This window comes from Dendrobates tinctorius, unplaced genomic scaffold (genome assembly GCF_039654945.1).
Source record: "Dendrobates tinctorius isolate UK_male_01 unplaced genomic scaffold, ASM3965494v1 ptg000200l, whole genome shotgun sequence".
NCBI lineage: Eukaryota > Metazoa > Chordata > Amphibia > Anura > Dendrobatidae > Dendrobates > Dendrobates tinctorius.
In genome coordinates, this window is record NW_027361867.1 from 2,970,606 (window position 1) to 2,989,327 (window position 18,722).

The 18,722-nt window shown below is 48.0% G+C and overlaps 1 protein-coding gene and 1 pseudogene across 1 annotated transcript; both read right to left on the minus strand.

The window, feature by feature from the left end:
- Positions 1-438: 438 nt before the first annotated feature.
- Positions 439-18,722, minus strand: part of LOC141056862 (uncharacterized) — a 42,278-nt pseudogene continuing 23,994 nt past the window's right edge.
- On the minus strand, positions 12,461-13,388 carry LOC141056799 (oocyte zinc finger protein XlCOF29-like). The gene is made up of 3 exons (XM_073553284.1): positions 13,374-13,388; positions 12,838-12,987; positions 12,461-12,708 (listed from the first exon to the last, which is right to left on the minus strand). The coding sequence occupies exons 1-3, from the start codon at positions 13,386-13,388 to the stop codon at positions 12,493-12,495; spliced, it is 381 nt and encodes a 126-aa protein (XP_073409385.1). The 3' UTR covers positions 12,461-12,492.

Below are 18,722 nucleotides of genomic sequence, written 5' to 3' on the forward strand. Positions count from 1 at the left end.
GTATATAGTCTGAGGTCTGGGATCTGCCAATATGGGGCTAGTTTTCTGACTGTTTCGGATAACATGATACATGATTTTAGTTTTTTTTTTGTCTAGTCTCACTTGAATATAGTTCAATATTAAATAGTCTCCTGATGAGTCGCCTTTGGTGAGGATGATGAAGCCCTGAGAAATGAGAGGCTTGGAGAGTGAGTGTGTATACATCACCTCACCCTATATACTGAGATGTGGGGTACATGTTCTTTCTATTAGTCACCTACTGACTAACCTTCAGGGGGTGAATTATGGGTATAGTTTTACATTTGGAATGAATAAAGTTTAGTTTTATCCTTTTGTCAGCAAACACGAGGAATGACAAGAGACAACCCATTTAAGAAGATTCAATTTTGGTTAAAACTATTCCAACACTATGAACATAAAAAAGGCTTCTCCCCTATGTGACGTCTCTGATGTTTATTAACAGCTGATTTCCAAGTAAAATATTTCCTACATTAAGAAAATGAAAAAATCTTCTCCTCTTTGTGACTGCTCTGATGTCTAACAAGAAGCGCTTTCCGGTTAAAATATTTCCCACATTATGAACAGGAAAAAGGCTTCTCCCCTGTGTGGGTTCTTTGATGGCAATCAAGGTTTATTTTCCCATTTAAAACATTTCCCACATTCTGAACATGAATATGGCTTCTCTGCTGTGTGAATTCTCTCATATGTAACAAGATTTGAATTCTGAGTAAAACATTTCCCACATTCTGAACATCAAAAAGGCTTCTCTCCTGAGTGAGTTCTTTGGTGTTCATCAAGATTCTGTTTCTTGGTAAAATATTTCTTACATTCTGAACATGAATATGGCTTCTCTCTTCTGTGAGTTCTTTGGTGTGTAACAAGATTTCCTTTCAGGTTAAAACATTTCCCACATTCTGAACATGAAAAAGGCTTTTCGAACCCTGTGTGAGTTCTATGGTGAGTAACAAGCAGTGATTTACGTGTAAAACATTTCCCACATTCTGAACATGAAAAAGGCTTCTCTCCTGTGTGAGCTCTCTGGTGGTTAACAATTTGTGATTTATGTGCAAAACATTTGCCACATTGTGAACATGAAAAAGGTTTCTCTCCTGTGTGAGTTATTTGGTGTGCAACAAGATTCCCTTTCTGGTTAAAACATTTCCCACATTCTGAACATGAAAAAGGCTTCTCCCCTGTGTGAGTTCTCTGGTGTGTAATGAGATTTCTTTTTAGAACATTTCCCACATTCTGAACATGAATATGACTTCTTTGCTTTAGGAGCAGTTTGTTTTTTAATGCCTCTTTTTTTACTTTGATTTTCCTTAGTAGTCAGTAATGAATCAGAAGATGGGGCCTGTTTCATAGGATCAGATGACAGATCTTTGCTGTGAATGGATGATGGTATATCTGGAGTAATAGCAATCACATCAGTTGTATCTTGTAGGATCTCAAGATCATCAGATTTAAACATTGAAGATGTCAGCTGTCCCTCTGATCTCCTGGTACACTCATCTGCTAAGATAAAAAAACAATTTTTTTAACCCCTTAGTGACAGAGCTAGTTTGCAGCTTAATGACCAGGCCAATTTTTACAATTCTGACCACTGTCATTTTATGAGGTTATAACTCTGGAACGCTTTAATGGATCCCACTGATCCTGAGAATGTTTTTTCATGACATATTGTACTTCATGTTAGTGGTAACATTTCTTCAATATGTCTTGTGTTTATTTATGAAAATAACAGAAATATGGCAAAAAATTTTGCAATTTTAAAACTTTAAATTTTTATGCCCTTAAATCAGAGAGATGTGTCAGACAAATATCTTAATAAATAACATTTCCCACATGTCTACTTTACATCAGCACAATTTTGGAAGCAAATTTTTTTTTTTGTTAGGAAGTTATAAGGGTTAAAAGTTGACCAGCGATTTCTCATTTTTACAACAAAATTTACAAAACCATTTTTTTAGGGACCACATCATATTTAAAGTCATTTGAAGGGGTGTACATGACAGAAAATACCAAAAAGTGACACCGTTCTAAAAACTAGACCCCTCAAGGCGCTGCTCAAAACCACATTCAAGAAGTTTATTAACCCTTTACGTGTTTCACAGGAACTAAAGCAATATGGAAGGAAAAAATTAACATTTAACTTTTTTGCAAAAAATTTAATTCAGAACCAATTATTTTTATTTTTACAAGTGTTAAAAGAGAAAATGAACCACAAAACTTGTTGTGCAATTTCTCCTGAATACGCCGATACCCCATATGTGGGGGTAAACCACTTTTTCAGCGCACGGCAGAGCTCGCAAGGGAAGGAGCTCTGCTTGACTTTTTCAACGCAGAATTGGCTGGAATTGAGATCGGATGCCATGTTGCGTTTGGAGAGCCCCTGATGTGCCTAAACAGTGGAAACCCCCACAAGTGACCCCATTTTGGAAACTAGACCCCTTAAGGAACTTATCTAGACTTTGAACCTTCAAGTGCTTCACAGAAGTTTATAACGTAGAGCCGAGAAAATTAAAAATCATTTTTTTTCCTCAAAAATGATTTTTTAGCCTTCTATGTTTTATTTTCCTAAGGGTAACAGGAGAAATTGGAACAGAAAAGTTTTTGTGCAATTTGTCCTGAGTACGCTGATACCCCATATGTGGGAGAGCTTGGAAGGGAAGGAGTGCCATTTTGGAATGCAGACTTTGATGGAATGGTCTGCGGGCGTCATGTTGCATTTGCAGAGCCCCTGATGTACCTAAACAGTGGAAAACCCCCACAAGTGACCCCATCTTGGAAACTAGACCCCACAAGGAGCTTATCTAGGTGTGTGTTGAGCACTTTGAACCCCCAAGTGCTTCACAGAAGTTTATAACGCAGAGCCGTGAAAATAAAAAGTTCTTTTTATTTCCACAAAAGTGATTTTTTTAACCCCCAATTTTTAGACCCCCAAAATAGTAAATAGTGGAAACCCCTCAATTCTTGCTCCAACCCTAACCCCAACACCCCCTAACCCTAATCCCAACCCTAACCCTAATTATAATTCGCCCTAACCCTAGTTCTAACCCTAGTCCTAGCGGAAAAATGAAAAAAAAAACAATATTCTTTATTTCATTATGTTTGCCTAACTAAGGGGGTTATTTACTATTTTTTTTATTTTGATCACTATGATAGTTTATCATAGTGATCAAAATGAATGAATGGAATCTGCCAGCCGGAGCCTGCAGATTCACGGCGGGCGCACTGTGCCTGCGCCCGCCATTTTCTCCGGATCCAAGATGGCGGCGCCCACTGGAGGAGGCCGGCGGGACGCAAGACCACCGGAAGGGGACCCTGGACCACGGAGAGGTACTGGGGGGGATAGGGGACCCTATTTCTCTCGCCTCAGATATGCGATCACATCAGAGGAAAGAGAAATTAAATGCAAAATCGCGGCTTTTTTTTGCAGTCGCCGTTATAGGGTTAATAACGGCGATTGCAAAAGCGGGGTCGGCAAAAACAAACCCGATTCATGTTCTCTGGGGTCTCGGCTACCCCCTGCAGCCAAGACCTCAGAGAAAATACGACACTGGGGGTGCTATTTACTTACTCCACAGCGCAGTGAATTCACGGCGCTGTGGTTTCAGTACCCATAGGTCCCAACCCTCCCGATTCCCGCGGGACAGACCCGATTTCTGGTCCTTATCCTGCCGTCTCGGCCGGGAAGCTTTTTATCCCGCGATCGCGGTGTATGACCGCAAAATACAGCAGAGGCCGCACACAGTGTGGGGATCGCCGCGCCACATCCACAGGGTGCACAGAGCTCACCTCCAGCCCAGCCCCAGGAAGCAAGAACCCGGAACTACAGCTACCATATATCACCAAGGAGAGGTGCCCCATCCTGCAGCAAGTGCCCAGAGAGCTTGTGGTGCTGTGAGGACGCGGTCAGGTGCTCAGGTACACGGAACACGCTGAGTCTGGGGGGGACAGTGGAGTCTCGGGGACAGAGAGGTCTGGAGGGGACAGTGTGGAGTCTGAGGGAGATAGGAGTCCGGAGGGGAAAGTGGAGTCTGGGGGAGAGAGAGAAGTCCAGAGGGAACAGAAGGGACAGAGGACTAGAGGGGTCAGATGAGTCCAGAGGGGACTGAGGAGTCTGAGGGAGAGAAAGGAAACTAGAGGGGACAGAGGAGTCTGGGGTGGACAGAAGGGAGAGGCGTCTGGGGTGGAAAGAGGAGTACAGAGGGGACACAGTAGTCTGGGGTGGACAGAGGAGTACAGAGGAGTCTGGGGTAGACACAGGAGTCTGGGGTGGACAGAGGAGAACAGAGGAGTTTGGGGTGGACAGAGGAGTACAGAGGGGACACAGGAGTCTGGGGTGGACAGAGCAGTACAGAGGGGACACAGAAGTCTGGGGTGGACAGAGGAAAACAGAGGAGTCTGGGGTAGACACAGGAGTTTGGGGTGGACAGAGTAGTACAGAGGGTACACAGGAGTCGGGTGGACAGAGGAGAACAGAGGAGTTTGGGGTGGACAGAGGAGAACAGAGGGGACACAAGAGTCTGGGGTGGACAGAGTAGTACAGAGGGTACACAGGAGTCGGGTGGACAGAGGAGAACAGAGGAGTCTGGGGTGGACAGAGGAGAACAGAGGAGTTTGGGGTGGACAGAGTAGTACAGAGGGTACACAGAAGTCGGGTGGACAGAGGAGAACAGAGGAGTTTGGGGTGGACAGAGGAGTACAGAGGGGACACAAGAGTCTGGGATGGACAGAGGAGTGAGGAAAAGGTGTGTGTAAATGGGTGTGGCTTAAAATGGGTGTGGCTAGGGGCGTGGCCTAAAATTTAGCGCCACCACCTTTATTCCTCTTTGCCTTCTTCAAAAGTTGGGAGGTATGAGTACCCTTAATTAAAGCCGTTAAAAGGCGTATCGGTGGTCGTTAAGGGGTTAATAAAATATTCTTGAGTTTTATATTTTTCAACATTTCTACTTAAACTGTCAATAAAAATGGCAAGCTATGTAAAAAAACTTTAATTATTTACCAAGACAATGACAGTTCACAGTCTAATAGAAAACCTTGTAGGATGAACCAGTAGTGTGCGGTGTTCAACTGTTTGTTCATTCTGCCTCCCAAATATCCAATAAAAAGAAACCAATCAATGTTAGGCTAGTTTCACACTAGCTTATTTTCCACGCAGCGCTCGGAGCCGCTAAGCCCCGCCCCCTGCCGACTCCCTGCCCGCCCCATCCGGTCATCGCCGCCTACTATCACAAACGGCTGCATGCGATCTGCGCACCCTATCTTTAGCATAGGGTGCGCAGACCGTGTGCTGGCCGTGCGCTAGTAGGATTTTAGCGTGCGCTCCGCACTTTTAAAAATGTGCTGGTGTGCGCCGAACGCACCATGTTGCATTTTGGTGCGCTTGGCGCACCTTCAAAAGTGCGCAGCGCACGTTAAAATCCTACTAGCGCACGGCCTGCGCACCCTATGCTAAAGATAGGGTGCGCAGATCGCATGCGGCCATGTGTGATAGTAGGCGGCGATGACCGGATGGGACGGGCAGGGAGTCGGCAGGGGGCGGGGCTTAGCGGCACCGAGCGCTGCGTGGAAAATAAGCTAGTGTGAAACCAGCCTTATGTAAGCAAAAATCATACCAATTCTCATCTCACAAAAAACAAGTCCCCACTCAGGTCCATCATCTGTCAATGGAAAAACAGATAAGGCAGGTTACAGTTAGTGCTATAGTTAGGGTTAGTGTTAGGCTAAAGATAGGGTTTATTCTAAAGTTAGGGGTAGGGTAAAGAATTAGGCTTTTCTCAATTGTCTCCCCAATAATTTGGTCACGTCAGTCATGTCAGAGTTTTCTATTTCCGGAAAAAGAAATAAAAAACGAATAAAATGGTCAGTTTTAATAACAGAGGAGGCTTATGCACTTTTATGTTCTGACAGTGAAGAAAGTGCAGTGTCAGATGATGATGAGGATTTCGAGGGCTTTAGTAGCAGCGACAGTGATAGCTCAGAAATGAGCAGTGATTCCGGTCCATCCTCACACACAAGGACCAGGACAACAAGAAGGACAAATAGCGCTTCTGGAGAAATGTCTCCAACTCAGGGAACAATGCCCAGTACTAGCGCTGTCCCTAGTGCTCGTGAATTGGCGCACACCAATGTCCAAGGGGCTTTGCCTCTTGATGTAGCATTTCCCAGATGGGAGGCTTCGGATTCGGCTACTCCATTCATCCCTAATTTTAATGCCATTCCTGGTATAAATGTGGAGGTGGAAAATTTTGGACCAATTATTTTTTTAAATTTGTTTCTGACAGATAGCTTGCTAGAGCATATTGTCCTACAAATTTATATGTGTCCCAATTCATCAGCCAGAATCCACCATCCTATTATGCTAGGTCAAATTTATGGACACCAACTAATGTCCTAGAAACGAAAACATTTTTAGGACTTACATTCGCTATGGGGCTTGATAAAGAAACGAGCATTCGGTGCCATTGGTCCAACTGCCCTGTTCAAGCCACCCCTATGTTTTCTGCCATTCTTCCTAGGACCCGTTATGAAATGCTCATGAGATTTTGGCATTTTAATGACAATAGTCAATGCCTGCCCAGAAATGCCCCAGAACATGACAGACTATTCAAAATCAGACCCATCATCGAAGACTTGACAGAAAAGTTCATAAAGCTTTACACCCGAACAGAAAACATTTCCATTGATGAGTCCCTTGTAAAATTCAGAGGAAGACTGCACCTCAAGCCATTTATTCCTTCTAAGAGGGCAAGGTTCGGAATAAAGCTCTATAAAATGTGCGAGAGTTCAACCGGATACACATCAGCTTTTCACATTTATGAGGGGAAAGACAGCCAACTAAACCCACCAGGAGGCCCTACTTATCTGGGGACATCTGGAAAAGTCGTTTGGGAGCTGATAACTCCATTTTTACAAAAAGGCTGCAATCTGTATGTTGACAACTACTACACCAGCATACCCCTATTTATAAGTCTGGTTGAACATAACATAGGGGCTTGTGGGACCATTCAACACACAATCATTAGTCAGCAAAAATTTCCAAAAGGGGCAGTCAGGGTCTTTACACAATGGAGAGCTGCTTGCCCTTAAGTATAAGGATAAAAAAGATATTTTTATCCTGAGCTCGATCCACACAGATGCCACAAGGGCCACTGCAGACCAACAGGGATCCACTACTCCAAACCCTGTGTCTGTCATTGACTACAACAAATATATGGGGTGTGGACCTTGCAGATCAGGTTCTACAGCCATACCAGGTATCATGAAAATCATATATCTGGTATAAAAAGTTAGTCATGTATTTGTTTCAGGTGGCCACATAGAATTCTTTTGTGTTATACAAAAAAGCCGGAAATGCAGATACTTTCCTTGATTATCAGGAAAAGGTCACTGAAAATCTTGTTTTGAAAATGTTGTCCCCGCCAATCCTTTAGAATCTGAAGATGTCAGAAGACTCACTGAGCGACATTTTATTGCACTCATCCCAGTAACTGAAACAAGAAAGAACCCCCAGAGAAGATGTCGTGTATGTTCCTAGAGAGGAATGAGGCATGATCCCCGCTATTATTACCCACAATGCCCATCACTGCCAGCCTTATGCCTCCATGACGGCTTTACAACCTTCCACACAGAACCACGTTTTTGAACTGTTTTGACATTCAAGCATTTGGTTTATTTAGTGACAGACACATTTCAGTAGAGCTGACGTAACAATTTCCGGGGGTAGGTGGGGGGAGGTCTCCAGAGACACAAGCTGGGCACAATATATTGGGCACTACAATGACATTTTTGCAATTTTTGCTCTGAAACTTCCACTACGTGTTTCTGGAAATCATCCATGTAGTGAAAGTGGTCACTATATCCATAGATGAATTATCAGAGGGGTGTCATTTCCAAAATGGGGTCACTTCAGGGGGGATTCTGTTGTTCTGGCACTTAGCGGCTCTCCAAAGTGTCACAGTGACCACATTTTAGAAATGACACCCCTCTGGGAATTGGAAATGACACCACCCTGTGAATTCATCTATGGGTGTAGTGACCATTTACCTATCTATATATTTTCCAATGTAAAATCTGGGGTTAAAACAACATTTTAGTGGTAAAAATGTAATTATTTTTTCTTCACTGGCCAATGGTATAATTTTCTATGGAACAGCTGTGGTGTCAGTATGCTCACTGCACCACAAGAAGAATTCATTTAGGGAAGTTTTTGGTAAAATGCAGTCACTTTTGGGGCCTTATGCTTATCTGGCACCTCAGGGGCTCTGACAATGTGACATGTCACCCACTAACAATTCCAGCAAAATCTCCTTTCCAATATGACGCTCCTTCCCTTCCAAGCTCTGCCATGCGCCCAAACAATGGTTTACCCCCACATAAGGGGTGTCAGAATACTCAGGACAAATTGCATAATAACTTTTGCGGTCCAATTTCTCCTGTTACCCTTTGGATAAAAATTGGAGGGCGAAAAGAACTTTTTTTTAAAAAAAAAAAAGATTTTTTATTTTTACGTTTCTACGTAATTAACTTCTGTGACGCACTTGGGGGTTCAAAGAGCCCACCACACATCTAGATAAGTGCCTTGGAGTCTAGTTTCAAAAATGGGGTCACGTGTTGGGGGTTTTCACTGTTTAGACATGTCAGGGGCTCTGACAATTTGACATGTCACCTACAAACAATTCCAGCAAAATCTGCTCTCCAATATGGCGCTTCTTCCCCTTCCAAGCTCTACCATGCACCCAAACAGTAGTATTCTCCCACATGTGGGGTATCGGCGAGCTCAGGAGAAATTGCACAACAAATTGTATGGAGCAATTTCTCCTGTTACCCTTATGAAAATGCAAAATATGGAGCTAAAATTGAATTATTTGTGAAAAATGTTATTTTTTTTATTTCGACAACTCTACGTTATAAACTTCTGTGAAGCACCTGTGGGATCAAGGTGCTCAATACACATCTGGATAAGTTCCCTAAAGGGGTCTAGTCTCCAAAATGTTGTCTCTTATTGGGGGTTTCCACTGTTTAGGCAGATCAGGGGCTCTCCAAACGTGACATGGCAACCGCTAATTATTACAGCATATTTTACATTCAAAAAATCAAATGGCGCTCCTTCCCTTCCGAGCCCTGCTGTGTGCCCAAACAGTAGATTTCCCCCACATATGGGGTATCGGCATGCTCAGGAGAAATTGCAACACAAAATTTATAGTCCATTTTCTCCTATTACCCTTGCGAAAGTAAAAAAAAAATGAGGTTTAAAGGAAAATTGTTGTGATGGTGGGATCTGACACTGATGTTCCTTGAGCTTGAAGTGCACCTTTTGTTTAGAAGTTTTTCTGGACTCTTTTGTTACCATTCGTATTATCCATCTCTTTGATTTGCCATGAATTTTCCTCCTGCGGCCACGTCCAGGGAGGTTGGCTACAGTCCAATGGAGCTTAAATTTCTGAATAATATGTGCAGCTGTAATTACAGGAACATCAAGCTGCTTGGAGATGTCTTATAACTTTTACCTGTATCATGTTTGTCTATAACTTTCTTTCTAATCTCCTGAGACAACTCTTTCCTTCACGTCCTCTGGTCCATGTTGAGTGTGATACACACCATGTCACCACACAGCACAGTGAGTATCTGCAGCCTCTATACAGGCCACTCACTGATTCCAGGATTGTAGACACCTGTGATGCTAATTAGTGGACACTCCGCGATTTATCATGTTCCTTTTGTCACATTATTTTCAGGGGTACCATCATTTCTGTCCAGGCCTATTTCATGAGTTTTATTTTTTTTTAATTCTGTGGAAGCATGGTGGAAAAGCAATGTCTGACTTTCATTTGTTCATTTTCATAGATTTTTGATAGATTATTACTTTTGTCAGATTCAAGTTATTTCTGTCACCACTGTGGGTTTTTCTCTCATTAAACGAGGGGTACCAACAATTTTGACCCCGTGTGTATAGATTATAACCTTCGGTGAATTAATTTATAACATGGAATCACTTTATGGGGATTTCTACTATTCTGGTTTTCTGTCATTTAGTTATATTAGGGCTTCTGCATATGGCGTGTCCAATCTCATCTGGGATCTGTTCCTGCTGTCCAGCTGGAGTAATCTGCTCCCTACTTCAGCCAATTGGAAAGTACCACACCCTACTAAAGCGCAAAGCACATGGCCGGAATCTGCCAGATACAGCGCTGTTCTCCTCTGGTTCAGTCCTCTGTGCTCAGCTTGCGGCTTGTGTATTTGTTTCCTGCTGTGACCGTGGCCTGTTTACTGACTACTCTTGTGTCTTCTGATTCTGTATTCTGTCCTTCTGGTTCTGACCCAGCTACCTGACTATTCTTCTTGCCATCTAATACTACAGATTAGCAGGTAACACCATGGGCCAAGCCTAGGGGTCCCAGTGTAAGTCCAGATCCATGTAAGGGTGTTAAAGGGCGATGAGCAAGGCAATCCTTGGGATATGGAAAGCAGAGAAGATAGAGTCAACCAGCAAAATGTCACCGGTGATGGCGGCGCCTGCGCAGTAGCACCTATAAGTAAGAGATAGAGGCTACTGGACAGGCACCGCTGGTGTCATTTTGCTGGATGTAATTTTTTTCTGAGCCTCACAATAGCCACAATATTATAGGCAGTATCAACAATAATATCAATGCTATTATATGCATTATGTAATAATGGGGGGCAGGTCAGTGAGGGATCAGCGACCTGTCATAAGCCAATACAGATGAATATGTAATCAGCGCACCACATAAAGCCCCGCCCACAGCCTGCCCCAGAGCCCCACCCACAGCCCCGCCTCAGAGCACGGGAATGTCATTAACTGAAAACTACAAATACAGATTACACAACAGTAAACCAGAGTTGCCCTCATTTATGGTGGACCATTGGAGCTACTATGGATCCTGAGCAGAAGATTAGAGAAAATAATATTGCTCCCCATTTCAGGGGAGATTGTGCAATAATCTGAATTCCTTAGGATCAAAAACAATCTAATTTATGATGTGGAGTGAATCCATGACACCAGGACTGGAGCCAACACATCTCCTGCAGGCGGGAATAAATGTATATTACAGCCCTCAGCCACGCACAGCTTAGAGAGGTGAGTTGTGAAATACTCACCAGGATTCGAGTACCGCGAGTACCAAATCCTAACGAGTATACTTGCTCATCCCTAGTGACTATGAGACATTCAGCAGCACAGAAGGGAGAGAAGATTCATCCGGTAAGATCTCAGGGATCTAGGAAGCCAACAGCATCATTACCCTCCGCTTTCTCTTACAGGCCCAGCATAAGATTTTTCTTCAAGTGATTTTCTAACTTGTCAGCACATTCTACGTACGCTGTCATTTGGCTTTATAGTTTAGAAGACTCTGGTCATTACCTGTCTAAGTCCTGTCTCTTTGTCTTGAGAATAAACTTTAGGATTTCTATGCAGCCGCAGCTCCAATCCCGAATAGCGGCGGAAGCGACGGGTGTTGATGCGAGAGACTCGTGCAACTTTCTTGCATCACACACAGTAGTGTGATCCTGGCCTAACTTTGCGTCCAGTGTGACCCTTTAAGCGCGCACTCGGCCTATATTTGGTCAGGTACAAGTAATTATATAGATCTCGCTTTAAGGGATCACCCTCACACTAATCCCAGGGGGTAGGTGGATCCTCCAGGTTGTAAGTTCTATAGAAAAGGGCTTTCAATGCCCAAAGTCATTTGCACAGTTTTGGGTGGAGGAGAATGTTGTGGTCTAGAGGCAAAATGGTGATCATGGTAATACGGCCGGACTACACCACCGATAAAGCAGCCACAGCCGGTGACTGAGAGGAATCTGTGACTTCTCTGCATTCAGTGGTTACTACTCACCTGGGTAGTCATATGTGGGAATCTCCTCTTTACACCGCTCATCATCTCTCACATCTGTCTCTGTAGTATTAATATGGGTCAGATCTTCACCCTGAAACAAATATTGTAAAAGTCACCGACAGATGGAGAAGTCCCATCTATGATCAGCTCTAATCCTGCCATCTCCACCGTTCTCATTACACAAGTATAAAACGTATAATACTGGTGGATAAAACAAGACTGAGCACAAGACCTTCACAGCCGTCTACACATCATAGGGGAGATCTCCTGACACCTTCTCTCCATCTACCTGATGATCCTGAGGAGCACTGGGATCTTCTTGGTTACAGTCCTGTGGAAGAAGAGGACGGGGACATCTCTCTGGTGTTGTCCTCTTACTGGATAGATCTGGAGGAAACACATACAGGGACTGAATTCATTCTCTACATACAGATAATTATAGGCCGTGTGTATTTAGTCCTGTCTATTACCTGGAGATGTGAGGGGCTGGGGAACCTCCATTATGACGTTCTTGTACAGATCTCTGTGTCCTTCTAAATACTCCCACTCCTCCATGGAGAAATAGACAGCGACATCCTGACACCTTATAGGAACCTGACACATACAATGATACCGTCATCCCCCGATCCCTTCATAGTGTTACTGTATAATGTCCCAGCAGTGTCACCTCTCCAGTCAGCAGCTCAATCATCTTGTAGGTGAGTTCTAGGATCTTCTGGTCATTGATGTCCTCATGGATCAGGGGGTGAGGTGGAGGCCCCGTGATTGGGCTCAGGGGTCTTCCACATCCCTCAGACACAGGGTCCTGACAGCGATCACTAGAGGTCTTCTTCACCACTGTGTAATCCTGGTTATGGAGAGACACATTAATAAATCTCACTCCAGACATTTCCAGAGTCCTCACCTCTCCAGTTCTGTCCATCTGTTATTCCCATAGATAAGAATGATGTAATGTGACGTCATCAGAATCTCTCACCTCTCCAGTGAGACGGAAGAGGATCTCTAGGGTGAGGTGTAACATCCTCTCCGCCATCTTGTCTCTGTCCATATCCATCCTTGATGGGTAAATCTGGAAAATTGTCTTTTGTAGAAGATCTTCACTGAGAGGATCCGATATTGTAGAGACCTGAATGAGAAGAAGATGATCCGATGTAACATCATAAGAATCCTGTGTAATAATACAATTACTGGGGATAATAAGGAAAACATATGAGGAGATTTATTATCTTACAGGGTTTAGTTTTCTTCCCTGACATCTACTAATAAAACCTATATATTTAGGCCACAGACAACAAGCAGTTTCCTCCTCGGAGTCGGCAGCTGAACACGTTCCTCATAGACTCATCTTCCATAACGCTAATTCTCGTCTCATTACCGACACTGGAATCGGCATTAGCAATACTGCAGGAGATATTCATTACACGCGACATGAGAAATAACTCCTTCATGATGAGGACGACATCTTCATCTTCTACTGCGGCTCTAGAGACAGATTTGTCCAGAGTTGGTCACTGCCTCCATCCCCATCGGCCGTCTGTATGAAGGTTTCCCGTCTTCCCCGCACTGGAATCTTCTCTCCCGTTAGATCTCAGCTCTGAGTCACACAGAAGTTTGAGGCTTTTCTGGAAGAACAGGACAGGAGAGATCTGAGGCCGATGTCTCCATGTACAGGGTTTCCCCTCGGGATAAGAGGCTTTTCTATCCCTTTCCCCCAATTAGAGGGGACACCTGTGGATATCGGGGTCTTTACCGGCTGCAGTCCTGGGGGGATTTACTCGGTAACGTGGACGTTGGACAAACGTCACCATCAATTCCCATCAGAGTGAAGGAACATCGCTCCTCTATTCAGCTCTATGGATCCAGAATGAAATCCACTGTGGCCCCTGCAAGAAAAGAGCGAAGTCTGGTGAGACCCCCGAGGCCGGAGATTTCTACAGCTGCTCTGTGCGCACAGGACCTGTGATGAGGTCACAGGGGGGAGGAGTCAGGGGTCACATGACCAGGGGCCTCAGTGTGTGCAGGACTCTGCTATGCTGGTTGTCATGGTGCTGGATGAGGGGAAGTTTATGGGTGGGGTCAGGAGGGGTTTACAGGGTGGATGTAGCAGAGCCGTGTGTGTACGAGGTGTACGGAGCGGAGCCATGTGTGTACGAGGTGTACGGAGCGGAGCTGTGTGTGTACGAGGTGTACGGAGCGGAGCCGTGTGTGTACAAGGTGTACGGAGCAGAACTATGTGTGTACGAGGTGTACGGAGCGGAGCCGTGTGTGTACGAGTTGTACGGAGCGGAGCCGCGTGTGTACGAGGTGTACGGAGCGGAGCCGCGTGTGTACGAGGTGTACGGATGCGGAGCCGCGTGTGTACGAGGTGTACGGAGCGGAGCCATGTGTGTACGAGGTGTGCGGAGCGGAGCCGCGTGTGTACGAGGTGTACGGAGCGGAGCCGCGTGTGTACGAGGTTTACAGAGCGGAGCTGCTTGTACAAGGTGTACGGAGCGGAGCTGCGTGTGTACGAGGTGTACGGAGCGGAGCCGTGTGTGTACGAGGTGTACGGACGGGGCCGCGTGTGTGCGAGGTGTACGGAGCGGAGCCGTGTGTGTACGAGGTGTACGGAGCGGAGCCGTGTGTGTACGAGGTGTACGGAGCGGAGCCCTGTGTGTACGAGGTGTACGGAGCGGAGCCGCGTGTGTACGAGGTGTACGGAGCGGAGCCGCGTGTGTACGAGGTGTACCGAGCGGAGCAGCGTGTGTACGAGGTGTATGGAGCGGAGCCGTGTGTGTACGAGGTGTACGGAGTAGAGCCGCGTGTGTACGAGGTGTTCAGAGCAGAGCCGTGTGTGTACGAGGTGTACGGAGTGGAGCCGCGTGTGTACGAGGTGTACGGAGCGTAGCCGCGTGTGTACGAGGTGTACGGAGCGGAGCCGTGTGTGTACGAGGTGTATGGAGCGGAGCCGTGTGTGTACGAGGTGTACGGAGTAGAGCCGCGTGTGTACGAGGTGTTCAGAGCAGAGCCGTGTGTGTACGGAGAGGAGCCATGTGTGTACGAGGTGTACGGAGCGGAGCCGCGTGTGTACGAGGTGTACGGAGCGGAGCAGCGTGTGTACGAGGTGTACGGAGCGGAGCCGCGTGTGTACGAGGTGTACGGAGCGGAGCCACATGTGTGTACGAGGTGTACGGAGCGGAGCTGTGTGTGTACGAGGTGTACGGAGCGGAGCCGTGTGTGTACAAGGTGTACAGAGCAGAACTATGTGTGTACGAGGTGTTCGGAGCGGAGCCGTGTGTGTACGAGTTGTACGGAGCGGAGCCGCGTGTGTACGAGGTGTACGGAGCGGAGCCGCGTGTGTACGAGGTGTACGGAGCGGAGCCGCGTGTGTACGAGGTGTACGGAGCGGAGCCATGTGTGTACGAGGTGTGCGGAGCGGAGCCGCGTGTGTACGAGGTGTACGGAGCGGAGCCGCGTGTGTACGAGGTTTACAGAGCGGAGCTGCTTGTACAAGGTGTACGGAGCGGAGCTGCGTGTGTACGAGGTGTACGGAGCGGAGCCGTGTGTGTACGAGGTGTACGGACGGGGCCGCGTGTGTGCGAGGTGTACGGAGCGGAGCCGTGTGTGTACGAGGTGTACGGAGCGGAGCCACGTGTGTACGAGGTGTACGGAGCGGAGCCCTGTGTGTACGAGGTGTACGGAGCGGAGCCGCGTGTGTACGAGGTGTACGGAGCGGAGCCGCGTGTGTACGAGGTGTACGGAGCGGAGCAGCGTGTGTACGAGGTGTACGGAGCGGAGCCGCGTGTGTACGAGGTGTACGGAGCGTAGCCGCGTGTGTACGAGGTGTACGGAGCGGAGCCGTGTGTGTACGAGGTGTATGGAGCGGAGCCGTGTGTGTACGAGGTGTACGCAGTAGAGCCGCGTGTGTACGAGGTGTTCAGAGCAGAGCCGTGTGTGTACGAGGTGTACGGAGAGGAGCCATGTGTGTACGAGGTGTACGGAGCGGAGCCGCGTGTGTACGAGGTGTACGGAGCAGAGCAGCGTGTGTACGAGGTGTACGGAGCGGAGCCGCGTGTGTACGAGGTGTACGGAGCGGAGCCACATGTGTGTACGAGGTGTACGGAGCGGAGCCACGTGTGTACGAGGTGTACGGAGAGGAGCCATGTGTACGAGGTGTACGTAGCGGAGCCGCGTGTGTACGAGGTGTATGGAGCGGAGCCACATGTGTGCGAGGTGTACGGAGCAGAGCCGCATGTCCACGGAGCAGAGCCGCGTGTTTACGAGGTGTATGGTGCGGAGCCGTGTGTGTACGAGGTGTACAGAGCAGAGCCGTGTGTGTACGGAGCGGAGCCGCGTTTGTTTGGACCCCTCTGTGTACTCTGTATACCCCCATCTTCAGTCACAGACCCCTCTGTGTAAGCTGTATACCCCCAGATTCAGTCGCAGACCCCTCAGTGTGTAGCACTCGCAGGCACGCGGGATGCAGTGACGAGGCGTGAGACGGCTTGGACTTTAAGATGTAACTTTTATATGTGAAGATGCCTATAGGGGCTATCTAGAGCAACCAAACTAGCTAACAGTAATTATCCTCGCAGGGATCAACACAAGAATACACTGATAATGCGAACATGACTTATCTGGCAAAGACCGGTGACTATAGGGCGGCCGTATTGCCGACTACAGGTCCTTGACTATAAGGTGCCACTTATCCTCCCTGTCGTCCGGCAGAGCGATGGTCGATGATGCTTCGGCGTTTCAGCCTCTGGGCCCAGCCGACGAAGATCTGGCATAGACTTTGGGCATTCCTACGCCCCGGCACGGGGGGGGGCACAACAGGCCCCGGGAGGGTTCTCCGGCGTTATGCCCCCCGGCGGAGGCAGTATGGCGTTGTCTGGGGGCCGGAAAGCGGAGGCCACAGCCTCGAGATGGGAACATGCAGTGGCTGCCTCAAGTGACTGCAGGCCGGTCGCAGCTGCGGGCCGGAGTGAGGCGGCGGCTGCCACGGGCGGCAGCGGACAGGCCGCAGCCACGGGCTGGAGTGAAGCGGCGACAGCTGCGGGCGGTAGTGGGCAGGCCGGCGCCACTTGTTGGAGAGAAGCGGCGTCGGCCGCGGGCGGCAGCGGACAGGCCGCGGACAGCAGCGGGTAGGCCGCAGCTGCTGGCTGGAGTGAAGTGGCGACGGCCGCAGGCTGCAGCGGACAGGCCGCAGCTGCGGGCTGGCGGTCAGTGTTCCTCGGCTGGACGGCTCGGTGCCACCTCCTTTCTGTGCACAGTAAGTCCCACTTCTGTCTCGCCTGTCGCTGCTCTTCCCTCTGGTCTCTGGTATAGACTATTGCTCTGGCTCTCTGGCACCCTCTAGCTTCCTCGCGTCTCTTCCCCTGCTGCGTCAACTGACTCCTGCTGGCGTCCTCAGCCCCTTTTATAGTAACTCCTCCCCCAGCCTTTCTAGAAGTCTCTGGGGTCCGTCTCCTAATTGTGTCCCCCTGAAAGTCTCCCTAGGAACCTTGGTGACGGCCCTCTTGGTTCTGGCCCTGACACACAGCGGGGACTCTTCCTCCTACAAGTGTACGCTGTATACACCCGTATACCCCAATCTTCGGGTGCAGACCCCTGTGTACGCTGTATACACCTGTATTCCCCCAGCTTCGGTCGCAGACCCCTCAGTGTGCTCCGTGTACCCCCAGCTTCGGTCGCAGACCCCTATGTACACTGTATACAACCATACACCCCCAGCTTCAGTCGCAGACCCCTGTGGTGTATACTGTATACACCCGTATACCCCCAGCTTCAGTCACAGACCCTGCATCTCTCACACTGTATACCACTGTATATCCCCAGCTTCAGTCTCAGACCCCTGTGTGTATGCTGTATACACCCGTATACACACAGCTTCGGTCACAGACCCCTCTGTGTACACTGTATACACCCGTATACCCCCAACCTCGGTTGCAGACCCCTCTGTGTACTCTGTATACACCCGTATACCCCCAGCTTCGGTCGCAGATCACTCTGTGTTCGCTGTATAGACCCGTATGCCCACAGCTTCAGTCTCAGACCCCTGTGTGTATGCTGTATACACCCATATACCCCCAGCTTCTGCCACAGACCCCTCTGTGTACACTGTATACACCCGTATACCCCCAGCTTCGGTCGCAGACCCCTCTGTATGCACCCGTATACCCCCAGCTTCGGTCGCAGACCCCTCAGTGTACGCTGTATACACCCGTATACCCCCATCTTCGGGCACAGACCCCTGTGTATGCTGTATACACCTGTATTCCCCCAGCTTGGGTCGCAGACCCCTCAGTGTTCTCTTTATACACCCGTATTCCCCCAGCTTCGGTCACAAATTCCTCTGTACGCTGTATACACCCAGCTTCGGTCGCAGACCCGTGTACACTGTATACACCCATATACCCTCAGCTTCAGTCGCAGACCCCTGTGTATACTGTATACACCCGTATACCCCCAGCTTCTATCCCAGACCCCGCGTCTCTCACACTGTATACACCGGTATACCCCCAGCTTCAGTCTCAGACCCCTGTGTGTATGCTGTATGCACCCGTATACCACCAGCTTTGATCACAGATCCCTCTGTGTAAGCTGTATACACCCGTATACCCACAGCTTCGATCACAGAGCCCTCTATGTACTCTGTATACATCCATATACCCCCAGCTTCGGTGGCAGACCCCTGTATACACTGTATACACACATATACCCCCAGCTTCGGTCACAGACCCCGCATCTCTCACTCTGTATACACCCATATACCCCCAGCTTTGGTCTCAGACCCCTGTGTGTATGCTTTATACACCAATATACCCCACGCTTAGGTCACAGACCCCTGTGTATGCTGTATACCCCCAGCTTCGGTCGCAG